This window comes from Cibotium barometz, chromosome 29 (genome assembly GCF_041138505.1).
Source record: "Cibotium barometz isolate CiBa-2024 chromosome 29, ASM4113850v1, whole genome shotgun sequence".
Taxonomy (NCBI): domain Eukaryota; kingdom Viridiplantae; phylum Streptophyta; class Polypodiopsida; order Cyatheales; family Cibotiaceae; genus Cibotium; species Cibotium barometz.
Genome location: NC_141074.1, coordinates 20,154,349 through 20,181,863, shown reverse-complemented (window position 1 = coordinate 20,181,863; position 27,515 = coordinate 20,154,349). Strand labels below are relative to the sequence as shown.

Here is a 27,515-nt window from a genome sequence, read left to right as displayed (position 1 = left end):
TAGAAATGTCTTTGCGAAGTTGGAAAAGCTTCACCTCACATATGGCAAAGCATAACCGCTTTACCCAAAACATATAGACTCAATCATAGTTGCAAATGCCCAGCAACAACATAACACTCTCTCTGATCATCTACAATCCATAGTCTTATGCCTGCTGAGGCCTTTGTCATGATCGTCCATGATCCGTCGAATCTAGTCATGTTCTTGACGGTTATTCTGGTCCATCATAGACCACAGAGAGCGAATAACTCTCTGTGAACAATAATAACCCAAGTCTCACTTATATAGTGGCTACTACTATTATAAATAACTGTCTAGCTATAAATAGCCAATATACTCGGTATTATTAACCATAAATCTTAGCCTCTTGTATCAGCCCTCTTTCTCTGATTGTAGGGCTCCCTTAACCCTACTGGATTAGACCACTAATGTTAAAGATTAGTACTAGGTATGTAACATATGTCGAGTCATAAATAGCTAGTATACTTGGTATTATTAACCATGAGCCTTAGCTGCCTGTATCAGCCTACTTTTTCTAATCCTAGGGCTCCCCCATAGTCATAGGGGATGGAAGGGACGGCTGCTTTGAACGGAGGGACACCGAAACGGGACGGACGGGCGACGGGAACGGTAGCGGACGGACGGACATCCCCTAAGTGGCGTTTCTCACACGGGACGGCGACAGGGACGGCTCAAGAACGGGGGACGCCGGTGGGGGACGGTTCTGTGAGGGGACAGCAGAGAGCCGTTTGCAGCCGTTGCACCTGCCGTTTATAGCCGTTGCGCCCGCCGTTTATAGCTGTTGCAGTCCGCTTGCTTGGGCCTTGGCCCTTGAGCCTTTGAGACTTGGCCCTCTCTGTCTCTCTCTCTCTTGCCCTTGAGGCTTGCCTCTCTCTCTTGCCTATCTATATAAGAACAAGCCTCTACAAGGCTACAAGCACACACAACTCTCAAGCTTTCAAGCTTCTTCTAGCTTCCAACTTCCAAGTTCCAAGCCTCTCACACAAGGCCCGCGGGCCGCCGCCCTACTATCTAGACTCTCTCTCTCTCTCTCTCTCTCTCTCTCTCTCTCTCACCTCTCCCTCAAGCCTCTTGAGTCTTGAGTCTTCCAACTTCCAAGCCTCTAGGCTCTAGGCCTCTCTCTCTCTCTCTCTCTCTCTCTCTCTCACTGTACTCCACTCACCTCCATAGCGTACCCCCCCCTCACTATATTCACACCCTATAAGGGTTTCTGTTTACCTTCCAATTCCAGTTTCATTTTCTAGGTGCCAGTAGTATCATCTTTATTCTTTATTTTTCATTTTCTGGTTTTTTATCCAGACATTGTATCAGATCCACCATGATGTAACTTTTTGGTCTCATAGGTCATTATGGCCTTTTGAAGACGTTAATATAACATTTCATTTCATTTCTCTCTCTCTCTCTCTCTCTCTCTCTCTCTCTCTCTCTCTCTCTCTCTCTCATTCCTCAAGGGCCAAGGCTCAAGAGTCAAGCCATCTTCAACCGTCCTTTTGTATGGCTCATTGCCTAAACAACCTCCTCAAGGACATCGAGGCATTACCATGGATCAGCCCGCTCATTGAGGAGGCCAACACCATGGTCTCCTTTGTCCTCAACCACCAAATACTTCGGCATGAGTTCAACAAGAGGTCCTGTCTCTCTCTCCTCAAATATTCCGACACCTGGTTTGCCTACAACTTTCTCATGTTGGGCCGGTTGAAGGATTGTAGCGGTGCTTTGAGGGGGCTTTTCCTTAGCGACGAGTTTGTCGCCATGCAAGAGTCCCATACAAACATTGGCCAAGAGTGTAGGCTACGGGCGGATGACGCCTCTTGGTGGGAGCGTGTGAAGACCATAGATGCTATGGTGAGGCCCATAGTCCACCTATTGAGGATTGTAGACGCTATGCAACCATGCATAGGCAAGGTCTACGAGGCCATGGATCGCATGATAGAGAAGTTGAAAGACTTCGTGCCCGACGAAGACAGATACGAGGAGATCCGTGCCTTGTGTCTAGGAAGGTGGAATTCCTACTACTCTCCATTGCATGTAGCAGCTTATGTGGTGGACCCAGAATTCTAAGGCAACAAGCAGGAGAGCGACCGGGAGGTGAGCGCTGGATGGAGGATCATCTTGGATCGTCTTGTGCCTGATGCATCGGTTAGGCGCAAGATCAGGGACCAGCTTTCGATGTACAGGTCATTTCATGGCTTCTATGGCTGTCATGATGCACAGGTTGACCGCTCCAAAGTTGGTGCTGCTCTATGGTGGGAGGACTTTGGTTCAGATGGACCGGAGCTGCAGCAGCTTGCCATCCGCATACTTAGCCAAGTCGTCAGCTCCTCTTGCTTGGAGCAACTTTGGAGTACCTATAGCCACATTGCCTCTAGGAAGAGGAACCGACTCGGGGTAGAGCGTGCCAATGACCTTGTCTTCGTCAGCGCGAACTTGCGAATGCTTTGCAAGAGCGTGACCAAGAAGGCAGATTCCTTCACTGAGTGGGAGATGAGTCAACAAGAAGAGCAACAAGAGGATGAGGTGCAGGAGCAGCATGCCAGTGAGGATGAGACTGAGGATGAGCTTGATGCTTCTTTGGCACAAGCTACCCATGACCATGAGGCGAGCACTTCACGTGGATGATCATTCATGGATCATGATTCATGGGCCTTACTACTTAGCTCTAGCCTCTAGCCTCTAGTCTTCAGCACTTTTTTGTCATTGACTCATTTGAGTCCGTCCATGTATTTTGCCTCCTTAAGGCTTAGTCTTGACTCTTGACTCTTGAGTCATGACTCATTTTGTATCTACTTAATTATTAATATGACTCAAAAGCTTAAGATTTTAGTGTAAATTTGTGCTCATTTTGATGTACTTCCAAAGTAGAATAAGTGTAGAGTAGAAAAATTTAAAAAAAAAAGTATTTTTTGAGTGCCGTTCCCTCCCCCGTCCCCGTTCCCTACTTATGGCCGTCCCGTCCCCGTCCCCCGTCACCGTCCCCCGTCCCCCGTCCCTTGTGACTATGCGGCTCCCCTAACCTTGCTGGATTAGACGACTAGTCCTAAAGATTAGTACTAGGTACGTAACAGGACCCAAGCCCACCCATTCCTCACTCTTTCCATTGGAGCCTTAAGCCTCAAACTTCCCCTCTTTCCTTGAGATGGCTGGCAACCACAAGTTCTCTAGGGCATCCAATCGTCAGCAGCAAGTATCTTCTTCCCTTCTCAGCCAGCGTTTGCTCTTCCGACAGAGGTTTTGGTGCAACTTGGGTTGTCTAGGGAATAGTCTACCCTAGAGATTAGGGTTTTCTCTTCAGTTCAGCCTTGAGCCATCTTGGAAGGCTTTGTATATAGAGCTTTTGTTCAGCAATATAATAAACTACAGTAGTTTAGGTATGTGTTTTGCATGTGTCTCTTGTCAAAGTCTTCCAAGTTATTTAAATCTTTTTTAACACTAGAGACAATAGTTTAGGTATATGTCTTGCATGTCTCTCTTTTCAATGTCTTCCAAGTTCTTTAAATATTTTTAAAACACCTGCAATTGAGACAGATAGACCTTACTGTATCAAATATTCAATTCTATTGGAAAGTTGTACAAGTTTATGGGCATTTAATGAGTGTTCTTAGATAGAAAGAATTATGTTTTTTTTTTTGCAAAATATCCAATCAAACGGTTCTTTTTGAAATTGTGCACATCTTTTCTTGTTGGAATCTGTACTTATTAATTGATGAGCTTTTAAAGCTTAACTTGTAGGCTTAAAGCTAAAAGTTTGATTTAGAACTTTTTTAAAAAACCATAGAAAACGATTCTTTGATTATAGCTTTTGATTTCTTAGCATGGTGCTAGAAATGCTAAAATGATGGACACTCCACAAGAGATACAAAATCCGTACAATGTCTCCTCTATTGCAATGCCCCTTGATGAATTTATTCAGCATCGAGAAGCTTTTGAGTTAATTCACAATGGACTTACATGCTTAGTTGTCTTCTTAAATTCTTAGACAAGTACATGGTTGTTATAAGCTTAATGCAGGCATTGAAACTAAGTTAGAGAGAAACCTTTCATAGGAGAGAAAACTCATTCTTTCATCCTTGATTTACATTCTACTTCTTGTAGAAATAAATGCTTATACATGGAACTTTTTAAGTTTTCCTAACTCTTTTAAATGTATATAAACTTGTATATTGCTAACGCTTTTTGGTGAGGGCATAAGAATCATGAACTACAAAAAAGATGACGCATACTTGATCTTTAACCACGTTGTAGTTGCTATAGCTGCTTTTTTGCATCCAGAGGAACTTTCCTGAAATTTTTACTGGTTAATTAGAGATATTTTTCTTAGTGCATTAAAATTCCTTAAAAGATGATTTGTTGGGTTGATTCCATTGTACATGCAGGATTGTAGTACCTGAGTCTTGTTTTTTGGGTAGATAGTTTTTAATGTTTTGTTGGCATACAGTTACTCACAGATTACATGTACCACTTTTGGTCTTAACCCTTTATATGCAACCAACATAGTCCACATCTTAGATGCAGCTATGGGATTGCAAAGACAGTTGGATGCTTTATAGTCCTTTTGTGGCAAGAGGGACCTCACGGCGGCGAATCTTGGTAAAACAAAGATTTTATTTTGGCTGAGTTTGGGCTGCACCCTTGGTTCTAGATGCTATGTTTTAGGCTATACACATACCATGTCTACACTCTTGACAGAGATCAGCCCTCGAGATTGGCAATTCAGCCCTTCAGACAGATTGCACATAAGGGGCAGAGTAGCTCTTGGTATTGGTCCATCATCAGTTGGTTCAATTCACATGGTCTTTAGATGGACCATCTCTCCCCCTTTCAGTACAGCGTGGATGCTCCTCTCTTGGATCTCACATCGAGAGATCAACTTCAGACAGGTTGCACATAAGGGGAGTAGCTCTTGGTATTGGTGCATCATCGGTTGGTTCAATTCACATGGTCTTTAAATGGACCATCTCTCCCCCTTTCAGTACAACGTGGATGCTCCTCTCTTGGATCTCACATCGAGAGATTTCACATTGTGAAGTTTTCGTCTAAGTTGCGGCCAGTTGATATTGTGCTTATTCTTTCTATCTTTAGTGGTGCATTTACCCTATCAACTACTTATTTGCTGTACTAATTCTTTCTATTTGCTACTTCCCTTAGTGCTAGGCTTCAGTATGGCTGGGTCTGCTCTGCATCTTCGGAGGTTTGACAGAAACTTAGTACGAAGGGTTTGTGTGAATATATGCTCTTATATGTGTGTTTGTGTGTGTGTGTGTGTGTGTGTGTGGAGTGGGTGTGTGAGAGCATATCTTGATATAGAGTTCTTTTCCCACTATTGGGCACCGATGACGTTAGTGGGGATGTCGTAGTATCTAGTCCATACTATGCATAATGGAGTTGATAGTTATATAGTCTTGTGGGATGACTACCATGAGTATATAACATGCACGTTCGTAAAAGGTGAATTTGGGCATGTTCCTGGATTCATCTAGGTATATAATTCAGCCGTATTAGCAGACATGTAGATTTCACATTGTGAAGTTTTCGTTTGAGTTGCGGCTAGTTGATATTGTGCTTGTTCTTTCTATCTTTAGCGGTGCATTTGCCTATCAACTACTTATTTGCTCTACTAATTCTTTCTATTTGCTACCTCCCTTAGTGCTAGGCTTCATTATGGCTGAGTTTGCCTTGCATCTCCGGAGGTTTGACAGAAACTCAGTACGAAGTGCTTTGTGTGAATATATGCTCTTATGTGTGTGTGATTGGAGTGCGTGTGTGAGAGCATATCTTGATACAGAGTTCTACACCCACTATTGGGCATCGATGACGTTAGTGGGGATGTCGTAGTATCTAGTCCATACTACGCATAATGGAGTTGATAGTTATATAGTCTCGTGGGTTGACTACCATGAGTATATAACATGTACGTTCCTAAAAGGTGAATTTGGGCATGTTCCTGGATTCATCTAGGTATATAGTATCATCTGCCTAGACTTGACTTGACTTGATTTCATACAGATTGGACATGGCCATCTCTACCAACGCTTCCCACAAAAATCCAGCCCTCTAGAGAGCACTTTTTGTGAGTCATAGAGGTGGTGAGCCTGTAGTTATCTCCACAGACACGTCTCATGGCATGAGAATTGCTATTGGCCGGTTAAGGGTATCCTCCCCTCACCTTTGGATTGCATGGGGAGAGCAGAGGGTATACCGTTGGATTTGTAGATTTATTTTTTTTCCCGAGAAAAAGATCCTTCTATTAGTTATATGAAAAACCAGCCACCAGCAGGCTGAAGTACACGCTTAGAGTCTCTAAAAGAGGGAAAACACTGGGGAGGGTAGTCCCCTCCATGGCTGGCCGCTCTCAGAGGGACCTACCCCATACAAGTGGTTGGGTTGGGGGGGGAGGGGTGGTGGGGGCAAGCCACACTGGTGGCCTGTAATGCCATGTGAGGTCACTGTCTCTGTCTGAGAGGAAGGGACCTTGCTGCTAGGTGCGGAGGAAGGCCTCTCGACGTCTCGGCATCATGCGGTGCGAATCTTCTTGAAGCTTCCCCCACTGACCGCGGAGGGTATGAAATCTGATGAGATGGCCCGGATGGGATCCATTGAGTTTTTTTTTTTTTTTTTTTTTTTTTGGGGGGGGGGGGGTTGTGAGGGAGCCCTCAATGGCCTTGCTGCACCATGCCTATCAAATGTGCCATTCCGCAATGCTGCTGATGATCTCCCACCATTGACAAGTGCCGGGGGACTAGGGTACTGTTGGAGAGTTGGGAGTGGTGATAGACTCTATCCCTCAATGGATTATCCTGAGGGCCTGACCGGCATTTCTCTTATAGCGCATAGTGGGTCACTAGTCTCTGAGGAAGCTAGGTGAGATGTCTTGGGAGAACCAGTAGTCTGCTAAAGTGGGAGCATCATCAATCTCGTGCATCTGGATCCAGTGGCCTAGCCTGGCCGAGTAGTGGAAAAAGGGGGTGGTTGGGCTGTATGGGCTGAAGGGGTCTATCCACTCCCACTCACCTAGGTCCCATTGAATCCGTGTCAAGGGTCGGCCTTCGCAGATCTAGAGTCTCCCTCTGAGCTACTTGCGCTGGGGGAGGGTCGATGTGCGTTGATGATTCTGGCCTTGTGAAGTGACCCACTACTAAGGTCCTCTGCGGGGGAGAGGGTCAGACGTTGTGAGGTTGCTGGGTGATGGCCTCTAAAACACCACCAGCAGGCACACAAGAAGAAAACGTAAAGGTGTCAGAACTGGGGGACACTAAGATCCCAGCTCCAAGGGCACCAATCAACCTTGCACATGTCCTCAGCCCTTCCGCTGACACAATCGGACACCTATACACACTCCAATCTGACCCAGCGGACTCCTCGAGCTGTCCTCCCCAGTCAGCACTGACCTCCAAGTTCCAACACCTATGATCTTCCACCTATATAGCCCAGTTGACCTCCTTTGACAACTAGCTGACCTGAATCCTCTCCAGCTGACACATAGCTGACTGTAAAAGTGAATCAAAATGTTGACACTGACCCCAGTCCAAAATGAGTCCTCTAGGATCCTCTGTAATCCTCAAGCATCAACTAACCTCAAACCCACAACCCTAGGATCTTCCTGAACACTTTGCTGATGCTCTACTAACCTTCTGCTGACTGAACTGACTAAAACAGACCCGACTGACTTAGTTGGATCAGACTTCCTCTTCTCTGCGTCCGCTGACACACTTGAACCCTCAAAACACTCAAACCTCACCAGGATCCAGCACTATGGACACTCAACTGATAGCAGCTGACTCATAGCTGACTTTGGATCAACATTTAGCCCACAAACTCGTCTGACTGTTGACTGCCGAACAGACCTTTGACAGTCAGCCCTGACTCACAAACACTTCCCTCAATCCTAGACAAGCCAAACCAAGCTCTCTACACCTTCAGTTGATTATTCTTGATGCTCAACTGACCTTGTCCGACCCTGTACCTTCTCAACAGATGCTGACTGAGTCAGCACTGACTCAGAATCAGTACCCCAGTCATCAGACTGACACACACATATGATCTATCCCCATAAACTCAACGAAAACATCATCTTTATCACAACTAAAACATCAAAACAAAGGACTTTGCATCCATTCACAACAAACACAACCCAAACTCTGTGTCATCAACAAATAGATAAAAACACCAGTGTCTCAACATTCACACATATCAGAAGAAAACATCAAAACAACTTTGGGGTCCTCCAAAGGTAGACCTCGGCAACACAACTTCAAACTTTTTGAGTCCACTGCCACGAATGACAGGTCTTTCCCACACACAAACCAGCCAGCCCTCAGCTGAAAGATAACAGTTACAGTTGAGCAGAAATTGAATTGGGTCAAGTCTATGACAAAGATGCTACTGAGAGAACCTAGGGGAGACACCTCCTAGCTAACTCTTTGGACTTCAGCACACCCTCTGCTTTGACTCACACAATTCGTCTCACACTGCACTATCCTTCTCTTCTGCAATCTAGAAAATCTGCAGGATTTCCAGCCTGCGATCTTCAATCAAAGAAAGCTGACCTGCAGGTCACGTCTCCTCTGTAGTCACTCTCTCTCTCTAGTGGACTCTCTAGCCACACACTCCATGATCCACACTGAAAACTTCCCCAATTCTCACTCTTCAACCCCATTGCCGCCTTGCTTTCTCTTCTAGAACATTGTGTAGCTTGCTTCCTACGATCGCCCATGCACTTTCTTTTTTCATTTGCGCACTTGCGCAAATTCTCTTGGTTGCCACTTTGCTTTTGCCACTTGGGATCCTCTACACACCATCATACATACATTTCTTCTATCTATACATCATATTTGGGCTCGGCTCATGATTCACATATTGCCTATCCCCCTAGGTGAAACACTTTCTGTGTTTCACACCGTCTCCTTCGTGCTTCAAACTGCTCTCTTCCACAGACCACTCTATACAGCTCCATAAACAGCAACAGAAGGCTCCATCTAGTATATTTACACCCTCGTGGATCAAACGGGTATAAGACCATTTTCCAAAGCCATCCAATTGAACTGATCCACACACCTAGATCAAAAACTTGCAAAAAATCTTCAAACGACCCCTTAGTCTTGCCTCTATCAAAGGGTCGTACCATGCAAACATACCTCCTGTCCAACACCCTTCCAATCTCTTCACTCTTGTTAGCTCTGAGTTTTTCATCATGTAGCTGTACAACACGTCCACCCATCACCTTCCTCTGTAAAGCATTTGTATCCTCATCAAATACATCCTCTTCCCTGAACACAGTCTCTCCATCATCAAAGATCTGTCCATTCAGACTACCACTAAAAACATTCACATAAACAAGATGATTATCTTTCATCATAGAATCATGAGTTTTTTCACAGCACTCTTCTCCTTGCAAAATAGCAGCTCCATAAACATCATCATCAAACTTCCTCTTCACATCATCCAAACTCTGCATCTTCTCCAAACACTTTGCATCTTGCAGGCCATAGCCAAACATAGCACAACCATCTAGCTGGATACCCACATGGCGCACATCTAAGGACTCGGCATCATCTGCAGCAACACTCTCACCATCCACTTCAAAACAGGTAACATCAATATCATCCAGAAAAGTATCAACAAAACAGAGAGAAGCATCTGGCGGCTGAGCTTGGTCGCATTCATCATCCACAGAATCCACAGATTCTTTAAAGAAAACAAAGATACCCTCCAAGCTATCATCCAGGAAAGCATCATTATCCATATTTCCATGCGTACCTAACTGTTGATTTGTGCTAGCATCATGATCACCCGTGCCATCATAGAAAGGCAATTATAACAGACTCTCCACCTCACACTCTACTACATCATCAAACAAACCTATGGACTCCAAACTCACATCGCTTGATGAAGCAATCCCCATCTCAGGTTCTTGTGATATCTCCAACATACTAGGGATCACCTGCCCCTCCATAGCAGACTCACCAACCTTTGAGCGATCTTCCATCGCCTTGTTAGCAGTTGCTACGTCCAACTCTGGCTCCACAGCTACACAACCTGTACTCTCTGTAGCTTCACAAACATACTGATCCATTGCCTTTGCATCCATTGACACATCACTCACACAGGGATCCGCAGCATGCATACTGCTCTTAGCATGACACACATCAAGCAAATCAAATGTAGCAACTCTACCTAGCCCAGTGGGTGGCATATACAAACCAGCCTTCCGTCTCATCTTCCTCTCTTGGTACACAACAATCTTCACGGCTTCCGCAAAAGTGTGGGGGTCTTTCACCTCCACCTTCTCTTTGATCCTCCCATGTAGAGCTTCAATAAACTTGTCCTTCAGAAATTCTGGAGGAATCTAGTTCTTTCTCAAGGTCTTGAGCATCTTCCTCCACACAGCTTCAAACCTATCCTCAAAATCTGACACTTCTTCATTCTCTCCTTGGTTCAACCTGGTCAACTCTTTCCACAAGTCCTTAGGACTATCAGCTTTCCCATATTTCCTCTTCAGGGCTTCCCTCAACCTGTCCCAGCTTCCTGTCTCAGCATTTGTGGCCTCATACTCAAACCACTTCCTGGCTGCGTCTTCAAACAACAAACTCACTAGTTTCAACTTGTAAGAATCCTCATCTCTGTTGCTCCTCAAAGTTGCCAACTCAACTCTCCTCAGAAACACAGTGACATCTTCTCCCTTCTGACCTTTGAAAACATCAAATCCAAAATCAGCCATTGGTGCTAAGTTGATCAACAAATGGGTTCCAACCTGTTGACCAAAGCCCTAAATAAGAACTTTTTGATCCTCAGTGGGGGTGCTAAAGCATGTGAGGTTGTTGGGTGATGGCCTCTATAATACCATGAGCACGCACACGAAGAAAACGTAAAGAGATTAGAACTGGGGACACTAAGATCCCGGCTCCAAGGGCACCAATCAACCTTGCACCTATCCTCAGCTCTTCCGATGACACAATCGGACTCCAATCTGACCCAACTGACTCCTCCAGCTGTCCTTCCAAGTCAGCACTGACCTCCAACACCTCCTAGCTATGTAGCCCACTTGACCTCCTCTGACAACCAGTTGACCTGAATCCTCCCTCGTTGACACACAACTGACTGTAAACTGAATCAAAATGCTGACGCTGACCCCAGTCCAAAATGAGTCCTCAAGGATCCTCTATAATCCTCCAACATCAGCTAACCTCAAACCCACAACACCAGGACCTTCCTGAACACTTTGGTGATGCTTTACTGACCTTTTGTTGACACCTGTTGGTTGAATTGACTTCTGAAACAGACCTGGCTGACTCAGTTGTATCAGACTTCCTCTTCTCTGCGTCCGCTGATACTCTTAAACCATCAAAACACTCAAACCTCACCAGGATCCACCACTATGGACACTCAGCTGATAGCAGCTGACTCTGGATCAACATTCAGCCCACAAACTCGTCTAACTGATGACTGTCGACTGCTTACAGGCGTCTTACAGTCAGCTATGACTCACAAACACTTCCCTCAATCCCAGACAAGCCAAACCAAACCCTCTACACCTTTAGCTAATTATTCTTGATGCTCAACTGGCCTTTTCCGGCCCTGTATCTTCTCAATAGATGCTGACTGAGTCAGCATCGGCTCCTCAGAATCAGTATCCCAGTTATCAGATTGACACACACAGATGATCTATCCCCATAAACTCAATGAAAACAACATCTTCGTCACAACTAAAACATCAAAACAAAGGACTTCGCATCCATTCACAACAAACACAACCCAAACTCTCTATCATCAACAAATAGATAAAAACACCAGTGTCTCAACATCCCTCAGACATGGGCTCACACATATCAGAAGAAACATCAAAACAACTTTGGGGTCCTCCAAAGATAGACCTCAGCAACACAACTTCAAACTTTTTGAATCCACTGCCACGAACGGCAGGTCTTTCTCACACACAAACCAGCCAACACTCAGCTGACAGATTATAGTTACAGTTGAGCAGAAATTGAACTGGGTCAAGTTTCTAACAAAGATGCTACTTAGAGAACCTAGGGGACACACCTCCTAGCTGACTCTCTGGACTTCAGCACGCCCTCCTCTGCTCTGACTCAAACAATTCGTCTCACATTGCACTGTCCTTCTCTTATGCAATCTAGAAAATCTGCAAGAACTCCAGCTTGCAACGTTCAATCATAGAAAGCTGACTTGCAGGTCACGTCTCCACTGCAATCGCTCTCTCTCTGGTGGTCTCTCTAACCACACACGCAATGAACCACACCGAAAACTTTCCCAATTCTCACTCTTCAACCCCGTCGCCGTCTTGCTTTCTTCCAGAACATTGCGTAGCCCGCTTCCTACGATCGCGCATGCACTTTCTTTTTTCATTCACGCACCTGTGCAAATCCTCTTGGTTGCCACGTTGCTTTTGCCACTGGGATCCTCTACACACCATCATATATACATTTCTTCTATTTATACATCATATTTGGGCTGGGCTCATGATTTTCCTCACAATGTCCATCACATCCGAGTGAGAAAAATGAGAGCTCGTCCCCCGTTTGAGCCTAGGACCGCTTGGGGGATGTCGTGCCACGTGAAAGCTCCTAGGCATTTTTTTTTTTGGGGGGGGGGGGGGGGGTATATTAGAATTTGTGCATCTTAGTGTTTTGGGATCTGGACCTTTTATCTGGACACATGTGTATTTTCTCATGTTTGTCTATGTCGTGGGTATTTTTGCTGCAGTCGGCCAGCTTTACTTCTCACTATATAAAGGGCTCTTCCCTTCATCATTAGTAACTCAGTTCATTCATTCACAGGCACTTGTTCTTTACATCATCTGCTGGCTGGTATTGCCATTGTAAAGGCTGTTGCTACATAATATGATGTTCATTGTCTGATGTCTCTCTCACTTTGCCACTATCCCTATCTACTATGTTTTGCTTTTGCATTGTGCAACTTTATCATGGTATCAGACAACTAGGTCTGTGCTGCCCACTTCTGGGTTTTGCTCCCTCTTCTGCGTTTTTTGGCGAATGAAGACATTGCTGCGTTTTTCTACAGTGGCTGCGTTTTCTTCTCCTGCTCTCCCTTCTTGATCAGTATTTTCATCTCCTATTGCACCTGCCCTGTGTTTCCTCACAGAGTCCAAGTACAATCTGGAGGGGCTGCGTTGGTTGGTGGGCTGTGTTTTCTGCTGAACCTGGGTTTTTCTTCTGTGCCTCTCCTTCATCCGCGTCCTCTTCCTGCTGCTGTGCTCCTGCCCCTTGCGTTTTCTCTTGCTGGGTGCAAAGGTGCTGTGTTTTGCTTTCCTAAGCATTTGCAGCTGCTTGCGAGGAGTGTGGGCTGTTTTACAGACAGGTCAGCATCTGGAGGTGGGTTGTTTGCATATGGTGCAGCCTGACAAGTGGCTTTGACAGATCCTCTTCTTCCCCGGCTTCGTTCCCCTTCTGGAGGATGCTTTCCGGTGCGTTTTGGTGGACTGTTTGCTGCTGTCCAGCCCCTTACTCTCTCAGTTTTGAGAGGTGGCTGATTGATCCTTGTGCCTCGTTCCGTTTGGAGAAGTGTTGGAGATTGGTGGAGTGCTGAGATCATTAGTGGCACAAAGGCTTGCTTGCAGAGTTGTGCTATTGCCGTGGATATGGGTTCCCTCTTGGAGAAGGCATCTATCCTTTTTTTTCAAGAGCAGGTGAGGTTCCTATTCTAGTGGACAGGATTAGGCACTTGCTATAGTGCAACAGACAGGACGGTGTCACTATTACTCTTTTGGAAAGCAGAGTCATTTGGCCAAGGATCACAAGACCAAAGGTACAGCTGAATCTCTGTGTGGGCGTCAGCAATCTGACTCTCAATCCACGGGCTGTTTGGGGAACTCTCTTGCTGGCGCTGTAGAGAGGCTAGGCCCCTCCTCAGACTCCTCTCCTGCTCTTGAAAGCCCTCCAATCTACTTTGGGCTGCATCCTGTAAGGAAACACTGATCTCTCCCAGGTCATCATCCAAAGTGCATGCTGTTGAGCGTGAGGAAAAGTCCATCCCTGCCCATATCTGCTCAATCCGGTTGCAGATCTCGGGGTCTTGGATGAGGTGGTTTGGAATCCTGGAGCTCGCATGCTTGTCATGCCTCCATGGGTCCTCTAGGGATAGAATAACTGGGGCGTGATCTGAAAATGTGGTGCCTGCTAGAATACCAACCATGCCTCCATGGCTGCAAGCTCACTCATTGACATAAAGCCTGTCCAACCGAGAGCGGTTGGGACTAGTGCTCCACCTATCCGATTGAGAGAAGCTAAGACTCCCAAGGCTATGCCCAAACATTGGAAGATGCCAAGGGTCCTGTCCCCTAAGAATCAGTATCATCTCCTCCCAGGCAGAGTACTTCGCTCCTGAGACTGTGGTCATGCCTCCTCCAAGTCGGTCCTCTACTGCCTCTATCATATTGAAGTCATCGTCCATGCACCAAAAGTCAGCCTAGGGTAGGGCCTGTTGGATGGTGCTCCAAAAGATAGCTCTGCCTGCAGTGGCATTCGGGGCATAAATGTTGAGGAAGCCAACGCTTTCCTCACCAATCAGAAAGGTAATCCACTCAGCACGTCTTGGAACTATGACTCTTGATCCTGTCATCACAGATGGCAGAAGTTGCTCACTGACAGAGAGACACACTCCTCCCTGCGTCCCTGAAGGCCGAAGGATGGAGACCAAAAAGTACGACTCTTGCCTGGTAGAATCTTCCCGCAACGGTGGGTGCACCCCTCAGTAAGGTGATGCTCCTGGAGGAAAAGGTCCCCCCACCATAGCTTGTTGAATCTCTCCTCTAAGGATGCCTCATCCATGAAAGCGATGAGGCCCCCCTAAACCCTGAATGTTCCATGAGATAATCCTCATATCAATCTCTGTGTGAGGTGGAACTATCGGAACTGCCCTCCACTCAAAGATTCTTGGGCGCGGGTTTAGATGGGGAATAGTCACAATCTGTCTTGGTGTAAAGAGGCGCCAAGTGGGCGTGGATCCTACCCTCAATGTACTGCCACTCTGTCTGAGCGCGAGAGTATTCATACTCTGTGCTCCACCGATCGTAATGAAGATATCTATAAGAAAGGGGGAGAGGTACTGCGATAGAGGTATGCATAAACACAAAAAGCAGCACCTCCAGGCTAGAGGTCACCATCTCCCCTACGTGGCCTCTGTGGGCTGATCGACCAAGCTCAATCTTGGCTAGGGGCCATAGATGAGTAAGAACGTCGGTGATGCAGAGATCCTGAAGACGAGTGATAGCTCAACTGCCTGGCCCTGAACGGTATCAGCCTGCAGACTCTGGATCCACTCTGTCACTGGGGCTGCACTCGAGGGGAAAGAGAAGATCATCGTGCCATTCTCTGGCGTAGAGGGTTTGGAGTGGTGGAAGACCACACATACCTGAATAGGGGCTACAGTCTTCTCAACCTGTCTGTCCCTTCCGTCGGAAGACACTGGATGAAACTATAATCCACAGGCTGCCCCAAGATCTTGGGGGGCCCGCTTGGAGACTCTGGTAGGAGAGCCCTCATTGGTGAGGCCGCAATGGTCATCTCCACTAGCTCTGAGAAACGATGAATCAAGCGATGAACAGAATTCGCTGGCTGTCTCCTCTTCGGATCAGGGCCCCAGGGGTCGATAGGAATGCTCTGGAGAGGCAAAGGGGAGGGGGGATGATAGGCACCGAAGAAGAGGAAGGGGCAGAAGGAGCGACTGCGGGTAGAGTCGGAGGTGAGGGTGGGGGAGGGGGGGAGGAGGCGAGGGGGAGTGGGAAGGCGGAGAGGCTGGAGAGGGATGCTGCGGAGAGGCACCCATCGGAGAGGAAGGCTGCTGGGGAAGGCTCGACGTAGAGAGGGTGGGGTCAACCGTCCCCACTGGGCACTGAGGGCCAGAAGAGGAATCGCGATGAGGAATCGGCCGCCACATCGAGGGGGTGGAGGGGCCCTCTCCGTGATTGGAGGGGGCCCGCCATCTACGAGCGGGTGCTGTGATAAGTGCGCGAAACGGTTCTCTGACAAAACCGAATCCTCCTGCATGCCTGGCGCACATGGTGGCGACGCTCAGCTATGGTGCTCGGCCAGCAACCCGGGCGGGGGCTAGCCGTCCGCCACTCCGGCTGATGGGTCATCCATGGTTGGTACTTGGTGCTCCGTGGCTTGGGAACCTGCGCCTCCCTCTGCCCCCTGGTACAGATTTGATCGGAAAGTGTGAGTGGACTGACGCTGAGGGTAAGCTTTGGCCATATGACCCATCTGCCTGCAAATGAAACATTGGCCTGGAAGGCCAGAGTACTCCACTCTTTGCATAACGGGGTCGCCCCGAAGGCTGGGAATAGATATCATGTGGCATGGAATCCGGTGAGGCAACACAGATGCGGAGAGATGGAATCTCGGCTGCTCGTGCGAGGGCCGAGGCAGCGGTTTGGGGGGGGGGGATTCCATCACTCTCCTGATGGCACCACCAATCACAGGGAGAAGAGGAAAGGTATTCCTTCTTGAGGCCTAGAAAGCGGACTGTCATGGGAAAGCCTGAAACTCCAGCTAGAGGGTCAGATGCCGGGTCGAAGCTGTGCTGCCACCGTGCAAAGAAGGCCTGGGTCGTACGCAATGCAACATGGCTCAGTTGCATGACAAGATCAGACAGTGCTGGTGAGTCGAACTCAACTTGGTAGTAGCCACGCCCCAATGGATGTGTATCTGCGATCTTTGCAAGCGCACCTAGAAGGCTAGCCTGAAGGAGATCTTTGAGTTGCCCACGTGCGGGGTGGCTACCAACAATTCGCAAACTAGAGTGGAGGCCTCTAGGGATGCAACAGTCATAGCGAGAAGCTGCAAGTCCGCTTTGGAAAATGAAAGGCAGGTAACGGTTGCCTTGGTCGGGGGAGACGCAATGGCTGCCATGGAGTCCTCCCAGGGGTGAAGATCAGAAGAGGCCGAAACTTGCCGAAAGTAAGGAACAACCCACTAGCTGAGGGCACTGCCAATGATGCGGGAGAACAGGGGGGGCGACTAGATAGGAGGCACGAACGGGGGGAGGGGGAGAGAGAAAGAAAGAAAGAAAGAAAAAGGAAAGAAAAAGAAAAGAAAAGAAAAAAAAGAAAAAAGAAAAGAGAAAAGAGAAAAGAGAAAAGAGAAAAGGAAAAAAGAAAAAAGAAAAAACGGGAGCAAGGAGAAGGGCGGTGGGAGCAGGGGGCAAGTGCAAAGGGCGCAGATGGGGGAGGGGCACAGGTGGAAGCGGAGGGGGGCAAAAGAAGAGAGAGAGAGTTAGAGAAGGGGCGCAGGAAACGGCAGGGGGGGTGCGCAAGGGCACTAGCAGGAGTAGGGGGCGACGGCGGGAGCAAAGAATGAAGGCGGGGAGGGTTGTGCAGGTGGGAAGGGGCGCATGTGCGAGCAGGGGGCAGCGTAGGGAGTGAGGGTTGGCGAAAGGAGGGGGAGGGGGGGGCGCTGACAGTGACGCACAGTAGGAGGGGGTAGCGCAGCTCATGATCCAGAGCTTAAAAAGTGGGATTTTGAGTTAACTAGTTTGCATGACTCTTTTGGAGAAAAGTGAGCTTGCATGCTTTACTTTTAAGAAAGTAAGCTTGCATGGCACACTTTTAGGTACATGAAAAGATAAAGCATTGCATGATGCATGCATGTAGTTGAAAAATCTTGCATGTCGCATGCATGGGGGTTTCTGGCTATGCATGTCGCTGTTAGAAGTCATCTCCTGTCTTTATCAGACACCAGGGCCTCTGTTGTGGGTGTGCCCGCCCTGTATAGGTGTTTTATCATTTTTCCTCACTCGTATTTTTTCCCCATTTTTTCCCCATTTTTTCCCATTTTTCCATGGTGTGGGTGGCTGCCACAGGCTGGCAGGAGCTTCTGATGCTGGCCGACTGCACTCTTGTTCACCTGGAGCTGGCCGACTTGATCAGAAGGAGTCGTGGGTTTTTTCTCTGCTGGGGCCGACTGGCTGTGCCTAGTCGTGAGGGCTGGTGGGGCATGATGCGCTGGCCGACTGCACTCATGGGGCCATATAAATAGGCCCCATAGCCCCCACATTGTATTCATTTAGTTTTCCTCAGGATCTTGTGTATAGAGAAGAGTTACACGCCTATCTCTCTACTTCTCCTGTGCTGTCTATTTTCTGCACTCTACTTGCTCTTGTGGTCTCAGATTTGGTTATCATTTCCGCTGCGTATTTTGACATGGTATCAGAGCCCTAGGCTCTTGAAAGATCTTGGGAGTTTTCTGAGCAAGAGGGGGATAGTTACGTTGCTGATTGGTGGACTGTTTGGACTGTTCGGGAAGAGAAGTTGCAAGAGGAAGGCGGGCTAAGGTGCTGGACAGCCACTTGCAGGTTTAAAGTTTTTTTTCCCACCCACCCACCCTTTTCAGTTACATCCCCGCGATGGCAGATTTGTTAGAGATGGCTAAGAAGCATGTGAAGATCCCGACTCTCCCCACGTTCCCAGTGGACCGTCAGTTGGACGAGAACAATTACGGCATCTGGAAGGTTATGACGGAGTCTGTGCTGGAGTCATATGACCTTGCTGATTTCATCGTCATCGGGTTTCCACGGCCGGAAGCAGAGGAAGGGGAGCTACTGTTGATGAAGAAGGACCGAGAGGCACAGGCACAGATGTGGGATTGTGTCAATGCCAGGGTCCGGTCATTTATATTCCTCAATTGCACACCACAAGTAATCAATCACGTAAAGCACATGACACTGGCTAGAGGCATATGGCAGCACTTGGCTTCTCTTTATAACAGGGTATCACTCATGAAGAGGATCTCCTTGGAAGTGCAGATGCGGGTTATGAACCCTGCAAAGTCGTCGACGATGTGGGAACACATTAGGCCCTTCGGCAGGAAGTCCTCCAGGCTGGGAAGGAGATATCATCTGAAGATAGGGCCATTACTTTGTTGTCCCACTTGCCTGTTCAGTATTCCGCTTTCTACTCCTCTTTGATTACGAGTGGCAGGCTCAGCACCATTACCTGGGAGGAGCTTGTGCGCATGGTCTTGGACCAGGAGAAACATTTCACGAACCCTCCTCACGGCGGAGGTTCGGAGGCCTTAACTGGCCAACAGTCGAAAGGTCGGAACAACAACAAGGGCAAAGGGAAGGCTTCACTAGAGAAGTCTTCTGAGAAGAAGCCTGACTCAGAACGAGAGAAACTGAAGGCCGAACGATCCTGCAATGATTGTGGCGAGAAAGGCCACTATTGGAGGAAGTGTCCTAAGCGGATTGGGAAGAGTGCTGATTCTTCAGCCTCAGCTGCAAAGACTCTTGCATTTGTGCACTTAGAGATGATGGACTTTGATGCTTCATCGTCTTCTAGCGAGGAGGCAGTTGGCTTCACCGCGAAGGATACCCGGGAATGGATTCTTGACAGTGGTGCTTCTAGGCACATGACTCCATCCCGTGACTTCTTTTTGGATCTGAAATGGCAGGCAGGTCGCATCTTTATTGGTGACAACTCCACTATTCCAATACACGGTGAGGGCCGGATGGAGAGTATTCCCGACGGCAAGGGGGGCAAGCATGCTTCCCGTGTTCTTTATGTCCCTGCTCTGGGTTTTCATCTTCTATCAGTGCATGAAGTATGCAAGACTGGCTTTCGGGTGGAATTTGAGGAGCATTCAGTTGCTCTACGGGACCGTGAGACTGGCCAAGTTGTTTGGGAAGGCAGTGTGGAGAATGGTATCTACAAACTCTCTGCACTCTCCTCGTTGACAGGTTCTCAGGTCAGAGATTTGTGGCACTTTCGTTTTGGCCACTTAAATGTGGACGCACTGCGGCGAGCTTTCTGAGACCAGATGGTGGTTGGCTTACTAGATGGTGGCAGTAGGCAAGGACGTTGCAGTTCTTGCATTCGTGGGAAGCAGCACAGGGAATCCTTTCCGAAGCAGGCTACCAGGTGGGCTTCGAAACCGTTGGAGTTGATTCACACTGACTTGTGTGGACCTCAGCAGACACCATCATTGGGAGGATCTCTCTATTTTATGCTGCTTGTTGATGACTGTACGAGATTCACGTGGGTCTACTTTCTTTCACAGAAGGACCAAGCTTTTGCACGGTTCAAAGATTGGCACGTGATGGTGGAGAAAGAGTCTGGATTGCAGGTAAAGACTCTCAGGGCCGAGGGCCGACAAAGGGGGTGAATTATCCTCGATTGTATTTCTCAGATTTTGTGCAGATCATGGCATCAAGGAGGAGCTGGCCAATACAGGATCGCCTTCAGAGAATGGAGTTGTAGAACGCAAAAATAGGACTGTGGTGGAGATGGCGAGGACCATGCTGGAGCATCGTGATCTTCCTCGTCCACTTTGGGGAGAGGCTGTGGCAACGGCTGTCCATGCCCTCAACCGATCTCCGATGACTTCAGTACCTAACATGACTCCATTTGAGACATACTTTGGCAGGAAACCTGATGTCTCGCACTTCCGTGTTTTTGGGAGTGATGCGTATGTACATATTCCGAAGAAGCAGAGGGGGAAGCTTGAATCCAAGTCCCGCAAGCTTATATTTGTGGGGTATAATTTTTTTTCCAAGGGATACAGATTGTATGATCCAGACAGGAACGAGATTGTTGTCAGTCGGGATGTGGTCTTTGATGAGCATGTTCCAGTATCCACTGTCGAGGAACCGCCACTTCTTGGAGATCCAGAAGAGTCTGATGATGATTCCCAGACCATTTCTCCAGTTGATCAACCTCAGTCAGTTCAGGAGGTTGAGCCTGCAGTTGGAGTGGAGCCCCCGCAACGGCCGGAGGCTCCTCGATCTGTTCGAGTACCCAGGTGGTTGTTAGACACCCTTCGGGAGTCAGGTGTCAACCCTCCGAGTGGACCACAGAGGACGGCCCTCGAAGATCACAGAGAGTCCGAGACAAAAGCAATACAACGGAGCTTCTTCAGGTAAACTATGCTTTGATGTCTCGTATTATGCGGGACAAGGAGCCCACTTCCGTCAAGGAAGCCCTCTCACAGGATACTTGGAGGAAAGCCATGCAGGTGGAACTTGATGCCATCGAGAAGAAGAACACATGGGAGTTGGTACCGAGGCCGTCGAAATGGTCAGTCATTGGTGTCAAATGGGTCTTTAAGACCAAATATGCGTCAGATGGGTCGGTGGACAAACACAAAGCCAGACTTGTGGCTAAAGGTTAGACTACGAGGATACCTTTGCACCGACAGCATGGATGACCACGATTCGGACCGTTCTTCCGTGTAGCAAATGAATGTAAAATCTGCGTTCCTTAATGGTGACCTGCAGGAGGAGGTGTATGTTGAGCAGCCTCCAGGCTTTGTTGTTCCAGGATCAGAAGGGATGGTTTACAGGTTATGTAAGGCCTTGTATGGTCTTAAGTAGGCTCCCAGGGCTTGGAATCAGAAGATTGATTCCTTCTTTGTTCGGACTGGATTTCAGAGATCGGTTGCAGATCCTAACCTGTATCTCTTTCGGGAACGCGGCATGGTTACGATTATTATCCTTTATGTGGATGATCTCATTCTCACCGGCGGTCATGTGGAGCACATTGGTGTGACGAAGGCTGCCTTGTCAAAGGAGTTTGAGATGACCGACTTAGGCTTACTCCACTTCTTTTTGGGATTGGAGATATGGCAGACCCAGAGGGGGTTTTTTGTCTTACAGCAGCGGTATGTTCATGAGTTGCTTGAGGCCTTTGGGATGGAGAACTGCAAGCCTATTACTTCGCCGATGGACCCAAACACAAAGTTAACTATTAAAGATCCTTGTGAGCCGGTTGATGCCTCGCAGTATCGGAAGTTGGTTGGTTCATTGATCTGGTTGTTGAACACCAGATTGGACTTGAGCTTCTCTGTGGGGCTGTTGAGCTCTTTTATGCAGACGCCATTGAAGTCTCATTGGGACGTAGCATTACGGATCTTGCGGTATCTGCAGGGTATGAAGGATCTAGGACTCTTTTACACAGGAGGGGATGGAGTCAGACTCCAAGGTTGGAGTGACTCAAATTGGGGAGGAGATCCAGACACGAGGAGATCTACTTCAGGATACAGTTTTACCCTTGGCTCGGGAGCAGTTTCTTGGAGCAGTAAGAGGCAGCCAACTATTGCCCTATCTTCGACAGAGGCAGAGTACCGGGCTGCTTGTGGTGCTGCTTGCGAGGTTGTGTGGTTGCGGAGGCTGCTTGGTGAGATTGGGTTTCCACGGAAGGAGCCCACAGTCATCCAGTGCGATAACCAGAGTTGTATAGCTATTGCTCGGAACCCGGTCTTCCATGCCCGGACCAAGCATATAGAGATACAGTATCACTTTGTACGTGAGAAGATCTTGGCTGGTGACATCTTGCTCCTTTATTGTTCGACGGAGGACAATGCGGCAGACCTCTTCACGAAGTCTCTACCTCAGGCTACGCTCAGGCGGCACTCCAGCTCCCTTGGGTTGATTTCACAGCCAGGAGCTGAGAGGGGGTGTTAGAAGTCATCTCCTGTCATCAGACACTAGGGCCTCTGTTGTGGGTGTGCCCGCCCTGTATAGGTGTTTTATCATTTTTCCTCACTCCCCGTATTTTTTCCCCATTTTTCCCCATTTTTCCATGGTGTGGGTGGCTGCCACAGGCTGGCAGGAGCTTCTGATGCTGGCCGACTGCACTCTTGTTCACCTGGAGCTGGCCGACTTGATCAGAGGGAGTCGTGGGTTTTTTCTCTGCTGGGGCCGACTGGCTGTGCCTAGTCGTGAGGGCTGGTGGGGCATGATGTGCTGGCCGACTACACTCATGGGGCCATATAAATAGGCCCCATAGCCTCCACATTGTATTCATTCAGTTTTCCTCGGGATCTTGTGTATAGAGAAGAGTTACACGCCTCTCTCTCTACTTCTCCTGTGCTGTCTATTTTCTGCACTCTACTTGCTCTTGTGGTCTCAGATTTGGTTATCATTTTCGCTGCGTATTTTGAGAGTCGCATGCATGGGGATTTCTAAATATGCATGTCGCATGTATGGGGGTTTCTAATGATGCATGTCACATGCATGAGGGTTTATGACCATGCATGTCGCATGCATGGAGGTTTCTCATCATGGAGAAGAAGTTTATTAACCATACTTAGCTAGACTGTCATGCATGCATGGAGATAGAAATCCCGCATAACAGTGGGCTGTCTTCAAAATATCAATTATTCCTGAACAAATCCATCAATACAAGTTAATTGAAGACAGGTTATGCAACATACTAACCCATGGGTGCAATCCAGGCGTCCTCAGATCCATGAGCTTCTCATGCAATAAAATCCAAGCATTGTCCAGGCAAACAAAACAATACACAAAAATAAAAATAAGCCATGCACACAAATGTATGCATTTGAACACATATTTTGGAAGAAACCCCATCTATTCATATGTACTTGATATTTACAAGGGCTATGGTATTTGGCTCTCCAAGATCCATCAAATATCGATGGCATTATGTATTGCATTTGGCTCTCCAAGATCCATCAAATGCTTAACATGCTTCTATGCAGCCAGGATCTTGTAGATACAGCTAGCATACACATACATGGGAAGCTCAACCATAAACATTCCATGGCTACATGTAGTGTCCAACATCCATGTCCATGGATGATAGAGAATTTACAATATGAATCCCCAGAAATTAGGGAGTAGTTACACTCTCTCTCTCTCACACACGCTTGCCAATGCTAAAACACATTCCAAAAAGTTCTAATTTTAGTTTAAAACACCTTAGGTCTAGCTTTTCCTAAAGCTAGGGTTTTATACCCATGGTAGTAAAGTTGGCGACTTTTGAGTTTAAAAAAAAAATGAAAACACAGTGAAAAGTGGTGTTAATTTGCATTTTCTCCCAAACGAATCTCTCTATTGTTGCCAAATTGCGATATGCATGTCCATCTATTCACACTGAAAGGCTTTGTTAGAGAGCTTCTTGCTACTTCAGGCATGAATATATGTTCAAGAGAGGAAAATTACATAGGACTTGAGATGATGGCTTTTAACTTTGTTTTTTTCTCCACCACTTGATCATTTTTTATACGTGGACATTACTCACCTCATATTTACTATTACTTCAATGGCAGGTGGCAGGGTTAACAAATACTTCCTCTCTAGAAGAAGGAAAAGAGTTACGCGTATGTATACAACAATATCCAGAATTCGGCATTTATGCACTGCAAGTGGCTAAGGTCTTTCTTCAACTGGATGAATTTCATTGTAGCTCCATCTTTTTATGTACTTGGGATGTTGAACTTCACAGTGAAAGGGGGAGCAACCTTCAATCTACCACTTTCTACATGCATGCTTTAAGACCCTGTTGTGAAGCTATACATATATCTTGAAGAGATTACATTTGGTTAGTGTAAGCCTTTCAGATAAAGGATAGCTGGTTGCATAATGTATATATATGTTTAAGATATCTCTTGTTTGCACAGACAAAAACTTCCTCTCAGTTTGTTGAAGCTAATACAACACCAAAAGAAGCACATGAGACTAGGCTAGGAATGCCGAGTGCTACTGAAGCTCTGAGGTGCTGGGGATACCCTTGTAACTCGAAAGCAGTTTTCTGTTTGTGGGTGGGATAAGTAACAAGGGTAGCAGGAGGAGAGAAGTTGCAAGAGATTAAGACTCTCCTGTGCTGAAACTGTTTCTAGGGTGCGGAGATGACCACTGGCCTGGAGAGATTGACTGTCAACCATGAAAAGGAGGTGAACGACGAGGGAACTCTTCTGCACTGCTGCCAGCCTTGTCCAAAGCTAAGCGTGAGACAAAGGGATGCAAACACCCTCTGTTCCATAATGATCAGTGTGGAAGGCAGAGGGTTTACTATGGTTCTGCATGCATGAAGAGAAGCCTTGGTGATACCTAGAAACCACTATGAGACAAGGACCCCTGCTGACGAGGGTTCTCAATTTTCAAAACCAGCATCAATCAGGGAAGCTGAGTGCCACCCTTGTAGTTTGTGGTCAAGCACATATAGCTTGGGCCCTTGTGGCTACTTGGACCTTGAAGCTGGCTTAGTTGACGTTTCTGTTTGACCACTGGGTGATCTGGCACTATGGCACAACTGGATGGTTGTGTGAAAGGTAAGTCTCTTGGGGCACACATGAAGTGATTGCATGCATCTCATATGTGAAGCAATGCTTTTGGAAGGAACATTTCAAAGGCTTATAGACATCCACCTTGGGCCTATCTGTATGCCATGATTCGTGATGCACCGTTTTAATCTGTTCACTCAAGTACAGCGTATTGTTGGAGTAGTTTGCAGTCATTCTTTGGAGGTTTTTGTATGTGAATGGTCCTAGTTTGGAGCAAAAACTGAATGTATATACTGGTGATTTTCTCAATCATAGGAGCGCTTGAGCAAGATGCTATATGTGGGGCTCACAGAGAGGTCTGAGGAATCAGTGACAGCATTTGCAAGTATTGTCAGCACACAAGCAATGCCACAGTTGGCACATGCTAACAAGTCATTCACGACTTATTCGCAAGAGAATACACGTCAAGGTTTTGAAACTATGAAAGGTGAATTCTACGAAGACCCGATGAATATATTTCGTGAAGCGAATTTGGTAAACTGAAATTTGGTGTTTTCTCATGCTGTCAGCACACCTGATCTCCTGGGAGAGTTCTTTGTTAAAATCAAACACAAAGAGCCCTTCCACAAACTCAACAAGACAACAGCAGGTGAGAAAAAGGTTTCAGACTTCCCCACAGCAAACCTAATGGAGAAAAACATGACACTTTAATGCTTTTGGACGGGATGGTGCACCATGCTTTCGCAGGGGTTGCTTGGCATTTATAACTCGTGTGTCAAAACCTTACGGGAGAGGCAAAGCACACGCAAGAAATCTTCCTTAAAACACATCACTCCTATCAACTATTCAGCTGAGGTTTGGTTGCTCTTCCATTGCTGGTTTAATACACTTTTCATGGAAGGCTAAGCAAATATGTAGGGACATTTACATCTGGTCAGTTGGTTGACCAACAGCTACGGAAAAGCATTCCCTACAAACTCAAGGAAGAAATTCTGCAGCTGAACACCCTTGACGTCAAGCTGTATGAGCATGCAGTAAACATCTTTGAGGAGCAACAGTATTCTCTTCTGAATCCTTCCAAACTGCTTCATGGCTGTCATTCTTGCAACAACATTGATGATTCAATGCAGGTACGCCTTTGTTTGTTAGAAATCTTAAATTTGATTCGGTAGGCCCCATGGATGGGTGTGGGAGATGCTTATAGTGAAGACAAAAATCAAAAGCAATGGGCAAAGGGTCTACCAAGCAGCATGTGGGCAGATTTGTTAATGGAATCTCTGTTATGACAGGCATGGTGGTCAGTTTTATTGCAATGATGCTATTACAGTTCTTTCATCCATGACTTTGGCACACTCTTACTGGAATATATGATTAAGCATTCAATGTCTAATTAAATCCTTTGGTTCTTGGCTTGATCCTCTTCTAGACTAACTGCTATTGATGCTCTTGAAAGGATGTGACCTCATTTGAACTCTAATGCCCTAGATCTAGCCTCCCTGCACACTTTGTTTTCTGCACATAAAATAGGGGATTATTTCATTAATCAGTGACAGTGATTAATCAGTATTAATCACTGTATTTTGGTAAAACTGAGGGTTCAAAATTACCAATGGGTATCTGATACAGATCCCTATCACTTCAGATTGCAATTCGGAGATGGTTTGATACTCCAAACATTCAGTACAGATCAGCTACACTTGGCTTTATGTAATTTTTGGTAAATTTATGCTGATAAATCTGTTGTAATCATGATTTAACACCAGATTTGAGTTGTAAAAGGGTAGACACTGCCCTTGAATCTTGAATTGGATCAAGAGGTAAGACCCCCTTCACATCATCATGAGCACGGCACAAGAAATAGCTAAATTTAATGGGGAGCAGTTTCATACATGGCAAACAAAGACCATGTATTTGCTCATGAGAAAAAATCAGTGGGGGCTAGTTGAGGGAAGAGATGAATGCCCAGAGGTGATTGGGGAGAATGAGTGGAAGAGCAGGAATGAGAAAGCATTAGGACTCATTGCACTCAGTTTAAATGATGAAATATTCACCACATCACAGGGATACAACGGGCTAAAGATGCATGGGATGAACCCAATAAATTATTTGGCACTCAAGCAAAAAATTCAAAGATAAATCTGCTAATGCAATTCTACAAACTTGACATGAAGGAAAGTGAACCTCTAACCACACACTTGAACAAATACAAAAGCACTAAGCAACAACTGACAGCTATTGCTAAGAAGGTAGAGGATGATGAGGCACTAGTAGTGCTTCTGAAGAGTGTGGACAAAGGAGAATATGAAAACATTGTGGCAATCTTAAAGAATGTACCAGCATTGAAGCTACATGAGATAGAAGGAGCTCTACTAGAGCAAGAAACCAAGGTCAAAGAGAAGAAAGGGGTGGACCCTACAATTGGAGAGGAAAAAGCATTCTACACCCAAGGAGGATTCTCATGAGGACGAGGACGAGGACGAGGACGAGGCAGGGAAGGAGGAG

At 46.8% G+C, this 27,515-nt stretch overlaps 1 protein-coding gene across 1 annotated transcript in view; it reads left to right on the top strand.

The window, feature by feature from the left end:
• Positions 1–26,762, top strand: part of LOC147621951 (protein-tyrosine sulfotransferase-like) — a 55,724-nt gene extending 28,962 nt beyond the window's left edge. Inside the window, exons 4-9 of the mRNA XM_086822965.1 lie at positions 24,060–24,164; positions 25,329–25,500; positions 25,583–25,662; positions 25,761–25,868; positions 25,967–26,143; positions 26,303–26,762. Coding sequence (XP_086679091.1) covers positions 24,060–24,164; positions 25,329–25,500; positions 25,583–25,662; positions 25,761–25,868; positions 25,967–26,143; positions 26,303–26,329 — 669 coding nt within the window. The 3' untranslated portion in view covers positions 26,330–26,762. The remainder of the gene's footprint in view (positions 1–24,059; positions 24,165–25,328; positions 25,501–25,582; positions 25,663–25,760; positions 25,869–25,966; positions 26,144–26,302) is intronic.
• The last annotated feature ends 753 nt before the right edge of the window (positions 26,763–27,515 follow it).